We start from the raw sequence: 21,453 nt of genomic DNA on the forward strand, positions 1-21,453 counted from the left end.
CCTTTGGAGGGGGAGAGAGCCTTGGGGGGGTACATGGCAGGTAAACAGAGGTTACATATGGGGAGAAGAGGCTCAGTAGAGTCTTGAGGGCACCTATTAGAGACACTGACAAGCCAAACCCTGGGAGCTGTCTGCAAGAAGCAGAGTGAGCTCCAAAGTCACGGCCTTCAGGAGTCATCGCCACGCTGGAGCTGGCTTTCTCATGATGTAGCCGCCTGCATTGGTCAGAACTTTATAGTTAAGTTTGTTATCCCTGTTCCTTGTAAGAAAGGCCTCACTTCTACTCCTGTTGGTAATCCCAATACAAACTCACTGGCCCACCAAACTGAACACTGGCACATCTGTCTGTCATGGGCTCCCTTTCTAGGGTGAGTGTATGTGAAGAGAGCCCATCACACTATGGTTTGACAGGTAGGCTGAAGAAGCTCTCTTGTGAGACATGTTTGCATCCCTTTCCTAACATCCACTGACAAGAGAGAAGCTTGCCAGAGCCTCATTTGGGGGACATCGTTAGAAGTATGCTCTTGGGGTTGGGGATTTAGCTCAGTGGTAGAGTGCTTGCCTAGGAAGCGCAAGGCCCTGGGTTCGGTCCCCAGCTCCGAAAAAAAAAAAAGAACCAAAAAAAAAAAAAAAGAAGTATGCTCTCAGCAATCACGATGTGGCCTTTAACAGATCTGACCAGTGCAAGGTTTTGTCATGTAGGGCAGACACTGTTTCTAATCACTCCCACATTTCTGGGGTGGTTAAAAACATGCAGCCCGTCTTACAGTAAGGAGGAAGAACACAATGATGGTGGGTTGGGGAGTTTGGAGAAGAGTGACAATGAGACAAGGCTCAACAACCAAGTAATTGGCACCAACAGGTTTCCTCTCAGAAACAAAAGCAGCTGGGCACCATGGCAAATGTCCTTAATCCCAGAACTGGGGAGACAGAGGCTGAGAAATCTCTGTAAGTTTGAGGCCCGCTTGGTCTACACAGCAAGTTCCAGGTCGGTCAGAGCTACATAGTGAGACTCCGTTAAAATAAAAAAGAATTAGAGAGAGAGAGAGAGAGAGAGAGAGAGAGAGAGAGAGAGAGAGAGAGAAGAAAGGGTGGAGGAGGAAGAGGAAGAGGGGGAAAAGGAAAGGAGGTGAGGAGGGAAGAAGAGGGGGGAGGAAAGAAAGAAATAGAAAAGTGGAATGTGTTGGTAACACAAGAGAGGGAGGGGTCAGTGTTTCCCTGAACGTTGACAGCGTGTAAAATACATACAGGAAGGTGGTAGCATCTGTTTGCGTTGGTTCTCTAAGGGTTAATGCAGACCCTTACGAAAGATATATCCTTTTAGCATGAAACCAAATGCACTTTTCTTACCATTCAGCAGTAGGTAAAACGAGTAGCACACCAGCATCCCTGTATGGCCGTTACATGCACCCTGTATTTTGATATTACAGTGCTTTGTATGACTTATGAGCTTCTAGACTTTACCTCTGTAGCAACGGAGAAAGATGTCACTGTGCTCAGAGTCCCCGAGGAACCGTTTCTCCGTCGGCCACTTCCATCTAAGCTCGTTGTGCTGAGTCTGAGCTTGCTCCCAGCCTACAGTATCTCTCACTCAGAGTTTTTCAGGCCTTAGCCTTGGCATCTCCACAGTCCCAAGTGTGAGTGAAACTGGCTTCTCTTCAAGCCAAGGCCTGCTCAACCATGGGTTCCTCCCATGAGTATGGGCTCCAAGGGGTGGTTCCACACACTAGCTCCGTGGTGTCAACCACTGCAGGAAGACTGAAAGACACTATTCATAAGACCCACTGAGCATCTTAGAAGAAAGGATTCGTAAGTACGGAGGCCAGGGGTGGAGGGTGGGGATCAGGTGGATGACCCTGAAGAGAAGCAGAGGAGGCCTAAGTTATCTGCAAGAGTGGCTCTTGGGACACTTTCCAGAGACAAGCTGAGGTGAGGTCACACCTTCCAGATTCTGTGTCTTCACGGTATACCCCTGCCATAGTGAGCTAGCCAATGAGCACAGCAGCAGGGACTCACACAGGTCTCTGACCATCCTATGCAGGCTCCATGCAGGGGCAGGCTTGGCTCTGGAGTTCTTTGGTGTCTTGGCCAAGACTTTTGGGAGCCTCTTGAGACTCCCTGCTTGCTTTTCTCCCTGCTTTCAGAATGAACTCGCTCCTCAAGTATACCTCCCTCTCGTTCTTCCCAGGCCGTCCTTGCCTATGGGCAACCTCTCTTTCACTGAAAATTCCACCATGGTGTCTGATTAGCAGGACACCCAGTGACCAAGCACTGAGTGTGAAGTGGATCCAATGCCAGATAACTCATGGCATCTCCATGGAAGGACCACCACAGATGTGTTTTCTCACTAACAGCAAAACCGTCAGTTATTCTAAGATATGACCCGCAAAGGTCAAGAAGTAAACGCCGCCTCAGAAACCCATGGTGATTCTTTTGCACCTCACACGTCAGCAACATCATTCCCTAGCCAGAGAATCTGTGAAAGGCATAATCATTTATGCCCCTTCAAATCAGCAGACGACAACAATCCCTCATAGGACCCTTGAATCAAAAGTACAAAAGGCCTTTTAGACTCTTCAAGATGCCCCTTCTGACTCCTCCCCCAAGCTTACTTTCTCTTCTCAGAGACAAGACTCAGAGCTTTTCAGTCCCTCCGTCTCCTTTGTTTTCTACTTTTATATGTCGACATTTTTTCTTGTATGTGTGTACTTTATCTGACTTATATGTTTGAGAAAAAAAACCTGGACAACGTCACAGGAGTCACTGGAGAGGGTAGGGAGAAGTCCTCTGACAGACAAAACCGGAAGTGAGACGAGTGGGTGTATTTGTGGAAACACCCTTGGGGAACATGCAAGGTGGGAAGAGAAGGTGTCAATGGAGGAAACAGCAAGGACTTCAGAAGAGAAGGGTGATGCCTCCCTCCTTTCCCCTCCCCATAACAGCTGCCTGGGGCCATCTCCATCTAGACCAAAGCCAGGGATGCCTGTGATCAGGCATGCGTCTCGGTTTCCTGAAGAGACACATGAGCTTCTCTTGGAGGCAAACATTGTTTATAACTCTCTTTCCTGTCAGAGCAGGGAAGGAACCTGGCACCACCACATCCCTCCCTAAGTCAGTGTTCCTGTGTGGAATTATTTGCACCCCTTTCTGAATGACTTTGTGTCCAAAAAGATGGCATTAGGTGGGGTTTGGGGAAGGTAGTCAGGTCACGAGGAAAGGGTCCTCACAGATGATACATATGACCACGTGGCTCTGGGGAGACAGCTCAGTGCTAAGGTATTTCTAACAGTGAGGGTCTGGGTTGGATTCCCAGTTAGGGGTTGGCTGGTGGCTGCTTTTATTAACGTAGATTTGAAAGGGAGCAATGCAAGCTTCTTCAGGTGAAAAAGCTCCAGGGAACGCTTTCAGTCATTATACTTTCCTCCCATCTCTGTACACACGTGTGTCTTTAGCATAATACAAGTGGGGGACGCGCATGCGCATATGCACACGGTAAGCCCACGGAAGCCAGAGGGCAGCGCCAGGGGCTTTCCTTGCTGTTGCTGTCTCCACCGGGTTTGGTGAGAGACTGGCCCACCAATGAGATCCCAGGGTTATCTTGCCTCTGTCCCGCCTCCCTGACCCCCACAAGCACCGGAGTGATGGCGGGTGTGGCCAAGTTTGTTTCTTCATGCGTGTGCCAAGCTCTCAGGCCTCGTGCCAGCGAGGCGGGCACTTTACCGACTGAGCCGTCTCCCCAGCTCTCTGTTTCTGTAAACCAGGTTTACTCGTGTTACCTGCCGCACGACTGAACAGAACAATTAATGCTCAATCCAACTTAATCGAACTCTGATAACAAGTTTAGTTTCCCTGGAAGAGGCATTTGTTAAGCTCCAAGGAGTCGGCTCATGTCAGAAGACAATCCTCGCAAAAGGTGTGAAGAAATTTTATCACAGTTGCGGGAACAGAGGGAGATTTATTATGGTTACCGACGCTATTTTTGTCAATGCCTTTGGAATTCTAATTAGATTATTAAAACTTTACAAATCATTACACGGGATCCAGACTCAACACCTTCCTGCTGCAATGGGTGCTTCTAAAACAAGAGCAACCTGGTGCCCCAGGTAATGATGCATTGGCTGATAATAAAGTTGCAGGGAAATTCTGCCAATAAAACCAGTTGGAAGAGACAGAACCATTCATCTTACTTTCTCTCCCAGGTTTATGCCCGAGGATATGATGTCTGCCACACAGAACATCAGCCTCACCCTTTCCATGTCAGCAGCTGCATGGTGCTGGCTCACAGACCGTGAAGTTTAATGGCTTGTCCTGGCTACTTCTATTTTCCTCCTTAAATCTAAGAGGCAAATCAAAAAATATTTACAAGTGACATAGCACTTGGAAAAGGAATAATTTTAGGAGAGAAATGAGACAAATGTCAGATCCAACTCCTAAGAATTGTTCATCTTAGAGCATTTTGATTTATAACATATGTGTTCTCAGTAATACCTGAGGGGAAAAAATGGCTCACTGTTAACCCAGGCCCCTTGGCAGGTTAGATATGCAGGACCTCTTTACCCCTCAGATAATGGCTCTAAAGCCCTTCGGCTTCAGAGGGCAAGGGATGGTATCACCCTTGGTCCTCTGCGAGATAACCCGATTCCTTCAGGTACAGATCCGAGCCCTTCTCTTTCTAGCTAGAGGAAGAAGATGGAGCTTACTCACCATGATGTACGACGCCCTTCAACCCGTGGATAATAGGATCCAGTGCAGAATTGTCCCTCGGACTGACCTACATGTAAAGGAAACATGATTGGTTAAATCTGTCCTGGCATCAGCGCCTACGGCCTCAGTTTAATCTTCTAGAGAGAAGCGGGGAACTGGATGCATCTAGCAAGCTGGTGAGGTCTCGCACACACCAAATGCCAGAGATTTATGACACAATAAAATCAAGGGAGGAAGTCTAAATCACAACAAAGAAACTTCTCAGAATACATTATAACGGGAGAGAAATACCACCTCCATAGCGCGCTCTTAAAAACCTACTGCTCCGTTTTATTAAAAGCAGTTCCTGATAGGCTAAGAAGTCATTGAAAGGCGTCCCAGAGCAATCCATCATTGACTGAGTACTTCAGCACCTTTTGGTGACTGTTTTTCCTTTCCTCTTAGAAAATGTACCAGTTCCCTGCCAGCTCATTCTCCTCTGTAAAGACCCCAGTACCCTGGGAAAGTACACATTCCCTATGCTTATTTGTAAGAGCCACTCAAAGCAGGATGACAAAGAAAGGGTGGCTTACAGGAGACCAAGTCTTTACCTCCTTCTTTCTTCTGGAGTTGATGTTTCCCCAAATCAAGCCTCGTTGTTTATGGGCCCACTGGCTTATTCCTGCAACTTTTAGATACTACTTAGTACTTTAGATTAAAATTTCCCCAGCATGCTATAGTTATTAATTTAGGTTCTGTCTCTTATCTCTTAGGCATGTACAATGAAGTATTTACGAATGAAATAAAACAATGTCTAGAGTGTGCTTCAAAATAGTCCAGGAATGGATACCAGCTGGAGAATGGGGCGACATGGTACTGACCATGACCCAATCATTAGGGTCTTGAGTGACAGGTATATGAAGGGTCTTGCCATGTCCTTTCTATGTCTATGATGTTCTTTTCCTCCCCTAAACATAAAGAGCTTCTCAAATCCATTATCCGTGGTTAGCAAAGTTCCTGCATTTTTTCCCCTTCAGGGGCTGCGTTTCCCATTAATCCACTTCTAACATAATGAACTTGAGGTATTGATGGACCTTTCAATGTGCAGCAAGACACAGTTGGCTGTTTCTAGTTAACTCAGAGGACTCTGGAGCCAGCGCTGTGCTGAGCTTCTAGGAACTACAAAGGCTACACACTGCTTCCAGCCCCAGCAGATGACCTGTTCCGTTGAAGCAACATTCCTGACTCTTAGAGAAGTCACATTTCATGCCTTTCTTTCCCTTCCCTGCTCAAGAATCTCTAGGACACAGCGGCAGCTCTAAACTGGGACACGTCTGCCCTCCTAAGGCAATATGTCATCATATATTTCTAGTTGTCACCACTATAGTGGGGGGAGGGGCAATTCCACAGAACTCCTGACACCTAGTGCGTAGAGAATAAAACAGGAGCGCTGTTAAACGGCTCACGATGCAGCTTGCAGCTGTGCCCTTCACAAAGAGCTACCTGATGTCAGGGGTCAAGGGTCAGGGGTGCAGGGGTGAGTCGAAGAAGCACTTTTAGGAGCTTCCTGGGGAAAACATGTTTGGAGCTCCAAGTTAATACACACACACACACACACACACACACACACACACACACACACATACATATATACACACACACATATATATACATATATATACATATATATATATATATATTACAGGCACTATTATGCAGTCTTATGTTTACAGACTAAGAACATAATGTAGAAGTTAGCACTATACTATAAACACTAAGAAAGAAAGAAAAGAAGAAAGGAAGGAAGAGGAAGAAAGCAAGAAAAAAAGAAAGATGGGAAGGAAGGGAGGGAGGGAGGAAGGAAGGGGAAGAGGAACTGGGACTCAGTATTAGAAGATCATGCAGGTAAAATTCAGGAACTTGGCATAACTAAGCTTCCAAGTTGTATGACACGGAGCTCAGACCAGGGCTATGAAGAGATTAAAGTGTAAAACATTCTTGAAAAGATAACATGTAGCAAATACTCATAGGATATAACAAATCAAAAAAGGATGATACTTGAAGAAATACTGTATTTCCGTCATCCACATACCCAATTACTGTAAACGCTGTAGATGAATTGCAATTACACGTACAGATAAATTACAAGTAGTTGATTGGACACTGAAAAGTATCTCTCTTTCCCCCGCCCCCCAAATTGCAATGCAGGACTGAGAGGCTCTCAGTAAATGTGGACACATTTCAAAAGCCCATAGAGAAATCCATGTCGCAGGCTGTAGGTAGAAGGAAGACTTGGATGAGTGACCTCTACTCATGTGTTTAAGGCTTTGTCTTCAAGGCGGTGCTAGAGAAGGTGGTGGAACCCTCAAAGCTTAGGGCCTGGTTGGATGGTTCTCATTCACTGGGGACATGCCCTGGTGGGGTCTGTGGGACCCTAGGACCACCCTTTGTCTTCAGCTTGCTGGGTGTTGAAGTTAGAGGTTGGCACTGCTCTTCACCAAACCCTGTAATGCCCACCTCAGGTCCAAAGTAAGGGGATAGGGAGGGGGACCATGTGGGGGGGGGGGAGTCAATCATGGACTGGAAAAACACAAACATGTAAGTCAAAAGAAATATTTCCTAAGCCAGTTGTCTCATGCATTTTAGTAGTGGCAAGAAGTCAAATTACTTAAACTCCTGAAGTCTGTGAGGAGATGGTGAAGCGGTCAAAGCCGGGTCCTCCTTGCCACACTCAGCTCTAGAGTCGAGGTCTGTGTTCCTCATCAAGGGTGTATAATACTCCCCCCTACTTTTGAAACAAAATGTCTATCATATTGTTTGGGATAAGGGGAATCTGGTGAATGTGACAAAGACAAGGCTCATGGGTCATTGGGACCATAAGGTTGCCATCAGAAGAATCCACATTGGCCCATCCCAGGCTAGAAAGGAACAGGCAATGAACATGGACGATCCCAGTGGGTGTCTTTTTAGTTGGCCAACTGCCAAAAGGTGAGTAAGGCCACTGGGAGCCACATGGCCTCTGCGAAGCACCTGCAACTCGTGGAGGGCTGCTGCTGAGCTCATCCTGTCAGAATTCATAACTAATGCCTGGAGTCCAGGGATAATGTGACTGATATCTCAACTCTTCGGAAGTCATTTTTCTCTCAACAACTTCCGTGAGCGTAGGTCGAGACTGAGGTTGCAGGAACAGCTATAACATCAATAATTTCCCGCCAAAAGGCGTTGCTCATGTTGAATCCTAAAGGTTTCTGGATAAGACTCCTTATCAGGGCAAGTCAGCTGACTCAGCCCTTCCAAATGCTGCTACTTCCTCTGCTGCTGACCACGGCAATCTTCTAGAAACAGCGCCCAAAGGTTCACTTCACTTACCTATAGAGAACTGTGACTGGAACAGACTGAACCGAAAAGCAGTAGATGGTAGTGGTGCGTGCGCTGAGACATAGAGGCAAGAGGGCCAGGAGGTCAGGAGGTCAAGATTATCCTCAGCTACATAAGGAGTTCAAAGAAAACTCCTTATGAGAAAACTGAGCTACCGGAGACGCAAAAGCAAGCAAGGAGAGGAGGAAGAGGAAGGGGAAGAAGAAGAGGGAAAGAGGAAGAAGAGGAGGGGGAGGGGAGGATCCTTAAAAGAGAAAGAAATAATTCCTAAGTTTTAAATTGAACACTACTTGAGTCTGGTGATGAAATCTCCCAATGAGTAGAACATAAGTGAGCCCACTGCCTGGTGTGCCCCATAGCCCATCAGCTTCTGTCCTGCTGGTCCCTTAGTCTTGCCGTCTCAGTTGTCAGATCTGATGCCTCTGTATCGCTTATGTTCAAGGAGCCATTATTTTACTAATGGCCCCAATGCCGGCAATTTTATTGTTATAATTATTCTATGATGAGTTCTTTGTTTTGAGACAAGGTCTCATGTAGCCCAAGCTGGCCTTGAACTTACTATGTGACTGAGGATGACTTGGAACTCCTGATCATCCTGTGTCTACTTCCCAAGTGCTGAGCTGATAGGCCTGAACCTCCATTCCTTCAAATTAGTTATTATTGTTAATTTTCTGATGTGTATAGCAATTAGTTAATTAATTATCTATCAGTCGAACTTTACTGTAGGTATGCGTGGATTAAAAAAAAAATCTAACTTATCATGGGTCTGGTATTGCCTGTAGGTTTCAGCATTTGCTATAGGCCTTGGAATCCACCCCTGGCAGATAAGGAAGATCACTGTACCGTGAAGCTCCATCCAAGATGAGAAGGGAGGTTTTACAGTCCAGGGGCCCTTCAGTGCATTTTGTCTTGTCTGATGGTATGAAGGCTCAAAGGAGGTATTCCTAATCCTCCATGACTGACACCCACTGATAACATACAATTGGAAAATAACCAGGCAAACTAATCCAAGCTCAATTTCTGTTCACTTGCGATTACAGAACCTCTAAATTCAACACTCAAACCTGGGCTTCCTCTGAGCTCAAAGGCCTGACCCCGGATTCAAAGCAACCCCACAATTCGAAGTCTCTATAGAGTCTCGTTCAGCTACTGGAAAGAACACACAAGGGAAACAGGAACAAAGTGGAGCTGTTGGCTAGTCAAAGAGACTTGCCCATAATACCGAGCTCCTTCTCCAGTCCATGGGCGGGGAGTCTAAAGTGCATGCTAATAAGTGGATTTGTTCCAGGAAGGCAAAGCCCTCACTGAACTAATCCCTTCCACTGACTATTTCAATCAATTTGCCACTTAAACAAAATTGTGGATATCAGCTGAGCAATGTGGGCAGCCTTTCAATGTGTCGGCAGCGAACAAGGCTGCTTTAGCAACCTGTGTTTACATTCTGGTTTCCGTTCCAGCTAGAGGAAGCCAAGAGGGAGGGTGAGAAAATGGAACTCTGAGTCAGGCATGAGCCCTCACGGCTTCAACATCCTTACAGCGGGGGGGACATGTTTGCAGAATGTTCTCTGGGGACTTAAAGTGGAAAGCACAGAGCCTTGGGATCACCATGGACAGTGTCTGCCTGGGTCCTATTGGATAGCAAGTCACCTTAACCCTCATATTTCAATGAATGCCCAACTGTAGCATTTCTATCCCGGGCATCTCTGTGTGCTTGGCTATAAGAAACACCTCTCTGAGTTCAAATTTCAAAAGATGCATGGTTTGCTTGACATCCACTCATTTTTGTAATATGCTGTTCAAGGAGGCTTCCCGGCTCTTGAAAGCTGCTTCCTTCTACTTAAAGATCAAAGAAGCTGCATGGTAATACAGAGTAGCCAGAACTTCCACAAATGAGCTTTAAAAGGACTGGGGATGGGGGGGGGGGGATGCTACCTCGATCCTCACACTTTGTGCTTGAATTGAAAAACTCAGCTCCTGAGTCTATGGAAAAAAAAAAAAAGAAAAACTCAGCTCCTGGCACTTCCAATTGTGAGCAGCTTTGTAGCATTCGTCATCTTCAAAGGGATGGCGCATGAACGTGACAGAGGGCTCTGAGACAACGCCGTCCAGTTGTCTTTAGATAGATCTCCAATACATGGAGACGTTGCCAATACGGGAAGTTTGGGACGAGAGACTAACTTTAGGCACAAGCTATGGAAACTTAAGCCACCAAATTTCCTTTGCGAGTGATTGCTCACACCTCGTGGGTTGGTCCTATTATTAAGTTAGTAGGCAGAGTCTCGGTTGTGGAGATATATATATATCCAACTTGGAGCAAGACCAAACAGAGACAGAGGAGCCCCGGCAGATCATGTGCCCCATTCAGATAGACTCCCATCGTCTTTTCCCAAACCCTGTGCCATTTGGCCCTTGTCTCGGATTCTAGTAATTTTCAATCTTTCGAGTCCTGGCCATCTGGTAGATAGGATGGCCAAGACAACTTCCTTGCCCCAAATCCGACATTGCCAGCTGCGGCTTTACTACCACAAATCTCATATCCAGCCAATAACCAGCCTCTTGGGGGAGGCGAGGGAGATTTATGCTTGCAGAGGGTAGAGCTATACTGTGAACCAGGGCTGCAGGGGAACGAGCCGAACAGCAGAGGGTTTGCACAGCGTTCCCGAAATGCAGAGGTGATCGATCGAGTCCGAGGGGTAGCAGATAACTGTGCATTCAGAGGCTAATACACCTGATCAGGACGAGGGCAAGAGCGCGTCCCATGAGGTCCAATCCCACACTGGTCTCCTTCACACTCTCTCACCTAAGAGCTATACAGCAAGGAAGACCCTTTCATTCTGACTACAGCAGCTGGCGTCCTTTCACTGCACTTTGGTATCTCTTGCCGTTAAGGGCTACCTGACACACACCGTTTTCATCCTGGCCTCTTCTCCACTACTGCATTTCACGGAGCCCTTAACCTGCATCTAAGAGCGACTACTTTCTGCTATTAACATTTAAACTCTTGGTGTGCATGCCGGGCAGAAGCCAGAGGATGCTGCTTATCTTTGTTCCCCTGAAATATAGTCTGACACTGACTTTGGAGCTAGGATGGTGTGCTGGTTGGGGTGTGTGTGCGCGAGTGTGCATGCATGTGTATATGCACACCTTTCTATGTATTTGGTTGGTCGTTGGCTTTGGTTTTGTCAAACAGACACTACTCAGGGTCATCTAAGAGGGAGAAGATGTATCCATCAGATTGGCCTGGAGGAAAGTCTGTGGGGCATTTCCTTGATTAATGATTAATGTGGGAGGGCCCAGCCCTTGTGATGGTATGACTGCTGGGGAGGTGGTATTGGTTGTACAGAAAACGGTAAGCTGAACACGCCAACAAGGCAGCTTTCCTCCATGGCTTTGCCTCTGTTTCTTCCTCACTTCCCTCAGACGTGGACTGTGACTGGCCCAATAAGCCAAATAAACCCTCTCCTCCCCCACGCTGCTTTGGTTACGGCTTTTATCACAGCACCACAAGAGAAACCTGAGTAGGGTAAGTGTTAGCCAGGAAGTCCCGGCAATCCTCCTGTCTCTGCCCTCCAGTGTTAGGGTTGTGGGTGTGCAGAGTTGCACCTGGATGCTGGAGATTTGAACTCAGGCTCTGTTCATGTGGCAAGCTACCTTATCCACTGAGCCATCTTGCCAGTCTGCAGTATTAAACGCTTGCCAGTAATTCAGGCAGTCTATGGTCAGGAAGGTGGTCTTTTACCACTTTAGTCTCTGCTAAGCTATGGTCTAACCACCGTTCCTTTCCTTAGTCTTTTATTTAGGACTCAGAAATACTATGGTTTTTTTTTGGGGGGGGGTACAGCCTAAAGCCTCAGTTCTAGATGCTCAAGTGTCTTTCTTCACTTTTGACATCTCCACATCATGCTGTCTGCTGGCTCTCGCTGCTGTAATGGGATTATGAAGTGTGGGATCAGAGGTGCTGAAGCATTTTAGCACCCCACATCACAAGGAAAACAGAGACAAGCTTCAGAAGGAAGCAAGTCACAAGGCGCGGGGAAAGGGAGTTTAGGGGAGGGTACAGCAAGGCTGTAGGGCTTTTCCTGAAATGCAATTTAAGAGTAGATTCTAGTTCAGAAGTGGGGGGCTTTATATGGGACCATAAAAATTCTCAGATCAAGAGCTGGAGACATGGTTCAGCTGACAAGAACACTTGTAACCACAAGGATCCAAGTTCAGGTCTAGGAACCCATGTAACAAAAGCCCGGTTGTGTGGCCGTCTACCCTCAGCACTGTGCTGAGCAGGGACAGGAGGACGGGTGGGGCTTGCTGACTAGCAGAGCAGTCTAGGGTCAGGTTCAGTGAGAGACACTGCTTTGGGGCACTAAGAGGAACACTTACATAGGCATGTAAACCTGCATATAGGTATGAATACAATGTAACAAAAACATGTTTGCATACAACACACACTGCAATATGAGAACTTAAGTCTGACCTAACGGCTTTCTACACAGTGTCACCACAACATCAGGGTGCAGAAGCCCTTGCTTGTGTTAGGGAAAGGATCTGGCCCTTAGTTATCATGTTACCTCCAGCAGATGTCAGACAGACTTCTAGGACTAGCTGCGCAGATGGGAAATTCCTTTTTTGCAGCAGCCCCCAGGGAAGAATCCACATAAAAAGGAAATACAGTCATAAGGGGATTCGAACTCCCCTCTTCTTAATAGATCTTGGGCCCTTGTTTCTACTTAATAACTGGTAACTTACTTTCTTGGTGGTTACTAGTTAATTCATGAGTTATTCGTCTTCAGAAAAAGCTACAGATCTGCCTGACATAAGACTGCCAAGACGGGTTTGCTTACTGTCCACATAGGCAGTGACCATGTTCCTGGGCATCCCAGTGTCTTCGGTGTGGTGGTCAAGGCCATTTCGGTGGCTTTCAGTTCACCTCACCCTCAATGCAAAGCGTTGAATGCAGAAGCGGAGAATTCGAGAGGGGGTAGGCATTCTGCAAACAACAGTAGCACCAGGTCACATGGGCTTTTTGCGCCTTTAAATGTGTCTCCCAGCAGCTGACGATAGGGTACGGTTCTGGATGCCTGCTCCATCTAAGCTAGCCCTCTAGAGGCTCTTGGAGTAAAACCAGAGGCACAATTCTAAACCCATGAAGCTCCATCTAGAGTCTTAAGCTACAGTGCTCAATGTCTCACAGTGATATTATCATGACCTTTGAAATAAAAATTAGAAAGAGAATGTATGTTATCTGGGGGAGCCTGGGGCAAAAGAGCAGTGTACTTCGAGCTCAGTGACTGGCCTGGAAGTTTCTCTCTACTCTGTGTGGCAGTGCTGAACAGCTCCGGCTCTCCCTTGGTAATAGCCCCACCGTGCAGGGCAATGCCCCAACAATAGCAGAAGCTTGGTGGGGGGAGAGCAGGGCCAGCTGTTTCCCAACAGAGTGAGAGACTTCAACCAAAACACATTAGATGTGACCTCTCACCTTCGCCTTTTCATTCCCTCCAAGCGAAAAGCTGCTCCAGGCACAGCATTTACAAAAGACTCAGCATCCAGACAGGGCTGTGTAGAGACTGTTGTAAATCCCCGCCATGTATGTATGCGGCATGAGGAATACAAGACATGAGGCATACTGGATCAAAGGGTTGCCAGACTGATCCTTGTGGAAAGAGAAAATCCTTTTCCAGGAGCAGAGAGTCGCTGCTTACATTAGGAAGGCAGGCAGAATAGGGAAGTAGCTGAGAGGTGGCCCGTCTAAAATATTTAAGTGGGGCCTGGAGGGTAGCTTATTGGGATAGCATTTGCTGTGTGTAGAACTCCTTGAGTTCCATGCCTTGAGCACTGGGTGGGAAGCGAGGAAAGTAAATAAAATATTAGAATGACATGACTTGAGGCTTCAAATCATGGCCCACAGGCTGCATGCCATCCCAGAATAGCTATGAATGGGGCCCGACACAAAACTGAATACAAAATATTACAGATTTTTTGTTGGTATTTAAAAAATGTTGCATGATATATATATATATATATATATATACATACATACATACATATACATATATATACATACATACATATGTATGCTTGTTCTGTGATGGTGTGCGTGCTGGTGTCTGTACCTGTTTGTGCGCACATGAGGCCTAGGGGAGTGTGCGTGTGTGCATGCGCGTGTGTGTCACTGGGTAACCTCCTCTATCCTCTCTTGTTCTCTGCCTTATTCCCTTCATAGTCTCTTGCTGAACCTGGAGCTTGGCATTTTTCAATAAGGGCGGTAGTGTTCAGAAAGTTCCAGAGATCTTCCTGCCTGTGCTTTCCACAGGGCTCAGGCTACAGGCACACACGGCCGTGTCTAGCTTTTTATGAGATTACTGGGCATCTGAACTCTGTCCCTCTATGTATTCTAATCCACTGAGCCATTTCTCTAGCCTCGTGATTTTTTTTTTTAACCCCGTGTACAGTTCTCCTATACGAACCTTGTAGACGCCAACGTTGTGGCATGATGTTAACAGGTTGATTGTCCCTGTCGTTATATGAAGAGCTGACAGGCAAACGAACACCGCATTTTAGCTGCTTACACTCACCTCGCTTTCCAATCTCATTCATTCAACAGCCATGGGAGGCTGGGTCAGGATGGCTCTAGAAAGACCTCCAGTAATCCCTAATTCCCAGTACCTTGGGCCTGAGTGTGGCTTACGCTGATGCAGCAGAAAGCAGCAAAGCATTGGAGTTGCTTCTCTGGTGTGGTGAGAAAAGATCCTAATCCTATCTAGATGGCTGGCATTGCGACTGTCTTCACAGCCATGTTGAGAAGCCCTCATCACCAGGAAACACAGGTAACCTTTGGCCACTGGCTAAGGGTAGATACGAAGTTCTCCTGAAGGCGCGGCCATGGCCAACGACCTGGGCAAGCTTGAAAGGAGATCATTTCGAAAGTGGCATTTCAGGTGAGTACCAGCCCCAGCTGTCAACTTGACAAGCTAGACGCTTTGACCCGGAGGACCCAGAACCTTCCCAATGGGTGTGTGCTGTGCTTAAACTGTTAGACTTGTAGTAATGTGTTATGTAGGAACAGACGACCATATGCCAGAACTTGAGTGCTAACTAGGGTATGCCAATGAACAAATGACGGCATTCTGCTTGTAGAGCTGACAATCTTGGTCTGTCTGGAAGAGTACAAGAGGGACCTTACTGTCACACTGCCATCTCCCTCACCCCGTGACACCGATTCACTAAAGGGCCTTGGTAGTTTCCATCCCTCTGGCTCTGGTCTTGCCCCTTTGCCGACCTCGGCTGCTAGCAGTGGGGCTGGGACAATGTAGTTCTAAGTCCGTTTCCTGTCAGGAAAACAGAGCATTATAATGGAAAAAGATCAGCAAGGAGTGCAATTAGGCATCAATAATCAACTCCGAGACAGAGATATTTCAGCAGCTTTTATGTTTAGCCAAACATAGGAAAGCAATAGAAGGTGGCATAGAATCTGAGGCCACCGTCATGAGAGGCATCCCTGGGCACAGGACAAGGCACGGTGTGGCAGAAGAGGCAGCTGTTCCCGAATCCCGGCCAATGAGTGCAGCTCACACACCGCAGCCTTCCTTCGCCGAGGGTGTTCCTACTCCAGCTTCCTTTCAGGACTGAATGATTGCTCCATTAATGCAGTCTCTGAAGATGGATTAAGTATCAATTCACTCTTCTGAGCAATACCTCACAGGCCACCCCCCTGTTTCAAATGGTTCTCCCACATAACAGGCTTGCTGCCCGCCACTGTAAGAGAGACGCGGGCTCCCTGTTGCCGTCCTCTGAAATAAACCTGTTCACTCATCTGAACGGCACGCTTCATTCACAGGCAGTGACAACTGCATCGGGGCCTCTATTAAATCTGTCTCAGTACCTGATTTAAGAGCCTCGGTTAAGCAAGGCCTTGGACATTACAATTGGATTATTTAAGTGGGTAAACATTTCTCCGTCCACTAATTAGGAGAACTCCTGTCTCTTAAGTGGTAGCGTAAATGAGTCCAGCTCCGTCTCAGAGAGGCCCAGGATGAATGCGAGCCGAGAGCTTCGGCTTTGTATTTAAAATGTACCTGAGTTCAGCAGAGGATAAAATTAAATTGCAACAAGGAAAGACAGAGTCGTTCCCAGCAGGCTGTGATGGATAGGACGTGCCATTTGTAGCAGAACGGAATGGAAAACCACAAAGTTGGTACCCAGCTATCACTGCCTCACTGGGGCAACTCTCTCTCTCTCTCTCCTTTGAGAGGATAATATGACTTTCTCCACAGAGCATAAAGTCACTCACTCAGGCGCCAGGACTCCAGTACGTTACACCTGCCATTAGTTCAATGGGGGTGGGCGGAGGACCCTCCGTGGGGAAGAGAGAGTCTAGGCAACATTCAGAGACTTGGCTTATAAAACTGTCATCAACAGGAGCCTAGAAGCAGAAACGACTTAGGACAAACCAGATGGCCCTCCCATGCCGAATGCAACAAGCCCATTAAAACACCTAGTTGGTATGTAAGGCTAGTGATTAAGGGCAGGGATTTTTTTAATTAATTTATCTTATGTGTACAAGTTCATCTTGGAATGTGTTTGTGCAAGCCAAGAAGACAGTAAATGTCTTCCTCAATCACCTCTGGCCCTATTTTTTGAGACAGTGTCTCCTATTGAACCTAGTGCTCGCTATTGGCTAGGTTAAATGGATTGACCAGGGCCCCTTCTGTCTCTGCCTCCCAGCACTGGGCCTACTGGCTTCCCCATCACACTTGGCTATTGACATGGTTGTGTAGATCTGAACTCACGTTCTTAAGGTTGCAATCCATTTACTGAATGATTTTGAAAGCACGTTGGTAGAAACAGATTCAAAATCTGGGTTTGCTCTTTACCCCCCCACCCCCCGCTGAGAGAGAGAGAGAGAGAGAGAGAGAGAGAGAGAGAGAGAGAGAGAGAGTCAGTCAGTCATATCTCTTCTACTGTTTGGGGTCCTGAAATAGTGAGTCAGTTACAATTCAATCACTACTCGCTCTGTCTTTTATCTTCCAATCCTTCACTTCAAAAAAAAAACATTAGCAGCTTTTCACCCAGAGAACCTGGTGGAATCCTCGTTCCTCCCTCTCTAGATGATGTTTCAGAAATTCTAGCTGATTCTGTCTGCTGAGCATATCCTGCGTCTGACTAGTTTGGGTCTGAGGCTCCTCACGTCTGTCTTCAGCCTAGGTTGCTATGGTGACTGATCATTGCTTTTGGCTATTCCTGGTTGACAACTTTGACTATATTTGAATGAACTACAATCCAGAATTGGAGGGCTCACCTTTCATCCAGATCTTGAGGCTGGAAGACACAAGTTTCTGACCTGGACCTTGGCATGGATATCTTAAGGCATAGTGGCCATGAAAAGCTTAGGCCCAGGTAAGGTAGTACAGGCCTTTAATCCCAGGAGACTGAGGCAAGATCTCTTAGTTCAAGGTCAGTCTGAGACAAAGCAAGCCCCAGATCCAGGAGTGGCGGCACACACCTTTAATCTGGCCCACACCTTCTGCTGGAGGCCTACATAAGAACATGGAAAGAAGGAAGATTCACTCTTCGGCTGTTTGCACTTACGTGCCAGCACATCTGTTGGAACCTGCTCCTACAGAAGACCAGCTGAAACACCTAGCCTCCTGGGACTGAGCAACTACCTGGACTTCCCATACACAGCTGACCACTGTTGGGTTAGCTGGACTACAGATTGTGAGTCATCACAATAAATTCACTCAATACAGAGAGACATTCCATAAGTGCTGTGACTCTAGAGAAGCCTAATACAATGGCCAATGCTGAGGTGACATTAAAGCATATGTCTAGGTGTATCTGATTGCATTTCCAGAGGCAATGACAAGATTTGGGCTCTCATAGATTCGGGTCCAATATAGACTATTCAAAAGTGGAGAAACTGCATAGCATGGGAGAAGTCGCCATGGTACGGTACGTGGGAGGCTGCCATGCCTTGGCTCCTTCCCGTAACACTCTGCTCCCTGCCTGCCTGGAGGTGAGGGTTTCTTCCAAATTCTTCTATCACTTCACTGTTCTGTCTTACCATGGGCCCAGCACCAATGGAGCCAAAGACCGTGGACTGAGACCTCCCCACAGCAAGCAGAAGAAGACTTCTTCCTAGGGTCGTCTATCTCAGGCATTTTATCACAATAGTGAGAGAGGTCACTAACAAAGCCATCGGTCTCAAACCTAACCTGATTGGAAATTATCTGCCCAGCTGGAATCCTGCATGTGCTCGTTCAATAACCTCCACCCTGAGTGACAGGCAGGGTTCTCGTGCACACCCTTTGCTGAAGTCAGTCCCTCTCAGCTCAGGACAGCCAGCAGGAACAGAAGCATGACAATGACAAACACTCTCCACCCTGGCCAGAAAGTGTAGCCAGGACCCTGGAGTACTCTCACTCTTGTGGCCTACAACCAATCCTGACAGCTATCCCTCTCCAATCTCTACTGTCCCTTTTCTCTAAGTAAGGCTATTTTGTTACTCTTACAAATCTGTGTGAACTCTTACTTTCAATTCTTTGGATAAGAGTAAAAGAACCACAACACCCATAACACTAAGTGAACAAAAGCAAAACCCAAACAAAGCCCAAAACCTGAAAGAGAAGATTATGTACACCCCCAACTCCCTTACCCCCGACTGCTGAAGACGGACTGGATCTTGTACATAGGGTGATTTGGAATGCCACACACAGTGGAGAATGACCTTGAACTTCTGAACCTCCTGACTGTACAAGTTAATGTATGGAGTGCTGAGGACTAAAACCTAGGCAAGCATTCTACCAACTGAGTCCCAGCCCCAGCCCACAAAAGGGAGGTCTGTCTCCTTACTGAAAGACTTTAGAAATCCATGAGTTACCAGCAGTGATGTAAGCACCAGCAGATTCAGCGTTAGCAGGTCAGCCAGACTGAATTTGTTTGATTCGATGATGCCCTGCAGTAGGAACCCCAGTGCCGCCCCACTTCAGAACTTTTTTGAGGACTGACTGAGGGATGGTCATTCTCAAGGGTTTGCCTAGCCCACAAGGAGTGTCCCAACCACAACAGGGAAACGGCCCAAGTCACAGTACTCTGGGCCTGTTTGTAAGCATCACATGAACACCATACCCATACCTAAAACAGCTTTTTATGGTGATGGTATTCGCTGCCAAGTGACTTGGAAAGACTGTATAGTAAGTGAAGAGGATTCACCTTGTGACATTTGCACAGTGCAAATCTTCTGTGCATGGGACTGCATGGAGAATTCATCCCAATAAGGCAGATGTTCAACCTCCTGGGATAACTCCCTTTCATCTCTCCAGCTCTATTACTTCGGATGCAACCTTTGTAAACACATCATGACTTTTCTTGACTTCACAAACAAATTCAAGATTACAAAGGGCGTCTTGAGTAATCCATGGGGGATCAGCTTCTAATAAAACAGGAGACTTGGGTGTGGGCTCCTGTTCTTAGTGCCACAGCAGGAGGGAATAATTACAGCCCTGGGAGGTCTTATGGACTGAGTGTGCTGGATCCAGTGACATAAAATGGATCTGCTGAATCAGAAACATTATTTTAAAGTAATTGCCTAAGTTCTTCTCAAGGTTTCCAGGTAAAAGAGGGTGTTTATGTTGATGGCAATAAGACTTTTTACTAAGAAACAATGCAAAGACACAACGGCCCTTAGTTTATACAGGTGTGGAGGCACACACTGTTGATCCCAGCATTCAGGGGGCACGGGCTGTAGAGAATCCCATCACAGAGAAACACCATGATTACTAATTATCAAGTGATGGGCATTGGTGGTGGAAATCCTCCCATGACAGAAACAGCCACCAGTTTGATGCTGTTTATGGAAAGGTTTTCAACAGCAAAGAAATCTGAGCAAGATATAAGAAGGGAGGCAACATAGCAATGAGGCTCAACTTCAACCCTATCCCAAGGTACAAAAAGGGATAGGCCCAGTACCAGAACAGATCCTCAATTTGCCTCATCACCTCAGAAGCTGGTAGAGCATCACGGTCAAAAATAAGGACTTAAGTTGGGCTGGCCAAACCACTTAACCTCCTCAAGTCTTAATTCCCTTAACTTGGAAATAGAGTATCAACAATAAACCCTTTAACGGTTGTCACGAGACTGATGCAATCATCCATTTATAGAATAAGCCCCTCATGACACTGGCTCTTACTGTAACTGGAAAAGTTGCTTACAATATGCAGAAAGCTTGACTGGGTAAGAAAGACAGATATCAGACTAAGCACCACCTTCCTCTGGTACTGAGGAGTCTCAGCTCAGTACGTAGGCATGGGCTCTACCACTGAGTTACTCCCCCAGCTCGTGAACTTATTTTGAATAATCTCCTACTTTCATCCTCTCCAAGCATTAGAAAAGGCCTTTGGTCAGTAAGTGCTGTGTCTTCTGTGCCCTCTAATCTAATCAAATTCTAAATAGTAAACAGAAACTAATAATGGTCTTGGGTTTGGTTCTCAGAAAGCAAGAATGAGTGGTGTGAGGTCTTTCCTCTTTCATAAGTCATCTCAGAGGCCCCTACCTGCTATACCTCCACCTCTTGGAAACCTGTTGATTCATAGTAGACACCACAAACTAGTTGAGAGACTACTCTTAATCTACCCCCAGGAGGGGGCCATTTTCTGCATGAGATTTTCAGTCATCTGCATTCAGGTAGAGAGATGAGGCAAGAGGAGGGTTATCTATGAATTTTAGATACTCTCTGTAGCATCTCTAGTGGAACCTGACGGAGATTAAACTGCTGGCTGGTTGGTAGTCAGGCCATGAAGGTTCAGAATAATCAGGAGGTAGAATGTCATGCAAAGAAACCAACGTGATGGCAGCCTGGAGAAATCTTCACTTCATGGATTCCTTGGAAATCTATTATACACACTCTGACTGGGCCTCGGTACAATTAAAGCATTCGGTCAAATCCCATGCTAGCAAGGCTATGCCCCTATCACAGCCCAAGGGTATAAATTACCATAGGTAATTTGAGTTTGAAGAAATCACTTTAAAAATTAACTTTCTAGAGGTCGGCATTCCTTGGTCTGCTCTGACTTCGCGGTCGTTCACGCACTGAATGTCTGTGGAGGAAGCTGGTTGTGATGGGTGGAGAAGAAGGAGAGTTGATATGGTTACAGCATGAGAACCTCGTGAGGGACAGCTCTGAGCTCCTCCCCAACTTATAGCCATCCTGGTGAATGACCCAGTGCGCGCTGGCATACTTGATCAGTGGACTGTGATGTGTACCAGGTATTTTTAGAATCTGAGAGGGGTTGGGGATTTAGCTCAGGGGTTGGGGATTTAGCTCAGCGGTAGAGCACTTGCCTAGCAAGCGCAAGGCCCTGGGTTTGGTCCCCAGCTCCGAAAAAAAAAAGAAAGAAAAGA

At 46.7% G+C, this 21,453-nt stretch overlaps 1 protein-coding gene across 3 annotated transcripts in view; it reads right to left on the bottom strand.

Moving 5' to 3' along the window:
* Ptprg (protein tyrosine phosphatase, receptor type, G) overlaps window positions 1–21,453 on the bottom strand; it is a 683,481-nt gene that overhangs the window by 152,389 nt on the left and 509,639 nt on the right. For all 3 annotated transcript variants that reach the window (XM_087584907.1, XM_087584908.1, NM_134356.2), the window contains 1 exon segment: window positions 4,705–4,771. In XM_087584907.1, the coding sequence (XP_087441033.1) occupies window positions 4,705–4,771 (67 nt within the window).

This window comes from Rattus norvegicus, chromosome 15 (assembly GCF_021556685.1).
Source record: "Rattus norvegicus strain SHRSP/BbbUtx chromosome 15, alternate assembly SHRSP_T2T, whole genome shotgun sequence".
In the NCBI taxonomy this organism is placed as follows: Eukaryota; Metazoa; Chordata; class Mammalia; order Rodentia; family Muridae; genus Rattus; species Rattus norvegicus.